At 40.8% G+C, this 1540-nt stretch overlaps 1 protein-coding gene across 1 annotated transcript in view; it reads left to right on the top strand.

Annotated features, from left to right (window-relative positions):
• Positions 1 to 1540, top strand: part of Med14 (mediator complex subunit 14) — a 72409-nt gene that overhangs the window by 59950 nt on the left and 10919 nt on the right. The window contains exons 24-25 of the mRNA XM_010636216.2: positions 254 to 364; positions 611 to 742. Of these exons, the coding sequence (XP_010634518.1) occupies positions 254 to 364; positions 611 to 742 (243 nt within the window). The remainder of the gene's footprint in view (positions 1 to 253; positions 365 to 610; positions 743 to 1540) is intronic.

Here is a 1540-nt window from a genome sequence, read left to right as displayed (position 1 = left end):
TTTTTTTTTTTTTTTTTTTTTTTTTTTTTTTTTTTTTTTAATTTTGAGGCAGGGTCTCACTAAGTTGTCCAGGCTGACCTTGAACTTCAGCCTCCTGCACATGTCCTCTGAAAGAGGTTTTCTTGGATTGCTTTATATAAAGTACAGTACCCTCCTCCAGTACTTCTGAAAATTGCCTCCTTAGCTTGCTCTAGTTTACTCCATAGCACTAATCATTACCTGACAGATTTGTTTGTTTCTCTCATTTTACTAGAATATAAGCTCCATGAGAGCAGGAATTTTTGTCTCTTGTTAACTGCTGCATCCTCAGTGCCTAAAACAGTGCTTGGCATGAAGTTGGCATTCATGCCTACTTATTCAATGAGTAAGTGAGTAAAAAGTACACTGGACTTTTAAAAAATTATTTAGTCAACTTAAGAGCTAGAATTTGGGCCCCTAGAATTGAGCTCTCTCTTTTTCAGTAACCAACTCTTTCCAGTTTTTCTTTCTGCTATTATGGGAGCTTTGCTGCTTGTTTCTTTAGGCTCTAGGGAGATTTTTAATTTGGGGTCCTTGGACAGGACATAATATGTGTCCTGTAAGATCATCTATAATTATTTTCCTTTATTAGGAAATCTGCATGCTGCCAGCTCCCCCAGTGGGGCTTTGAGAGCCCCATCACCAGCGTCATTTGTTCCAACTCCTCCCCCATCCTCGCATGGAATCTCAATAGGACCAGGGGCCAGTTTTGCTAGTCCACATGGTGAGTCCGTACCTGGAAATCGCAATAGCATAAGAGCTTGACATGAAAATATTTTTTGTTTAATAAATTTTCTTATTGCAAAATTAGCATTTGTTTGTTCAGGAAATAGCAAAAGTATTGCTTGCACAAAAAGAAACTTTTCTCGATCACACCACACAGGGGTGATGACTAGCTGGGTCTGTCTCTGCTTTCTCTGTTTCTCTTTCTCTGACTTCTGTACCCCTTGCTCTCCCTTGCCCTCCCTGTTCGCCTGCCTGCCATCTACCCTCACACACCAGCCCCACTTTCCCCCGCAAATTGTTTTGTCACTTGAATTTTACATTTTAACTTGAAAATTCTAGTTTGAATGGATTCAAGTGGATAAAGAATAGAAGTGATAATAGAATGTTTCTTTTTTTATTGTGCCAACCACCTAGTTATTCTTTCCAGAGGAATTTTGTATTACTGGTTTCTAATATACCTGCAGAGCTGTTTTTTCATACACAAATATGTGTCTTTTTTTATGCATATGGCAGAATACTGTACAGAGTCCAGTGCCTTACTTTTTTCACATAACGTATCATATATACCAGAGCTGGGCATGGTGGCGCATACCTGTAATCCCCGTACTCGGGAGGCTGATGAGGCACGAGAATCACCAAGAGTTCGAGGCCAGCCCTGGCTACATAGTGAGTTCAAGGCCAGCCTGAACTACATAGGGAGTCCCTGTCTCAAAAAACACGCAACAAAAGAAAAAGAGGGCTGGGGATGTAGCTCATCGGTGCTGCACCTGCCTGGCAAGTGCAAGGTCTTGAATTT

This window comes from Fukomys damarensis, unplaced genomic scaffold (genome assembly GCF_012274545.1).
Source record: "Fukomys damarensis isolate Sample0158 unplaced genomic scaffold, DMR_v1.0_HiC HiC_scaffold_39, whole genome shotgun sequence".
NCBI classification, from domain to species: domain Eukaryota; kingdom Metazoa; phylum Chordata; class Mammalia; order Rodentia; family Bathyergidae; genus Fukomys; species Fukomys damarensis.
Note: the sequence above shows the minus strand (reverse complement) of the source record. Positions and strands in the feature narration are given on the sequence as shown.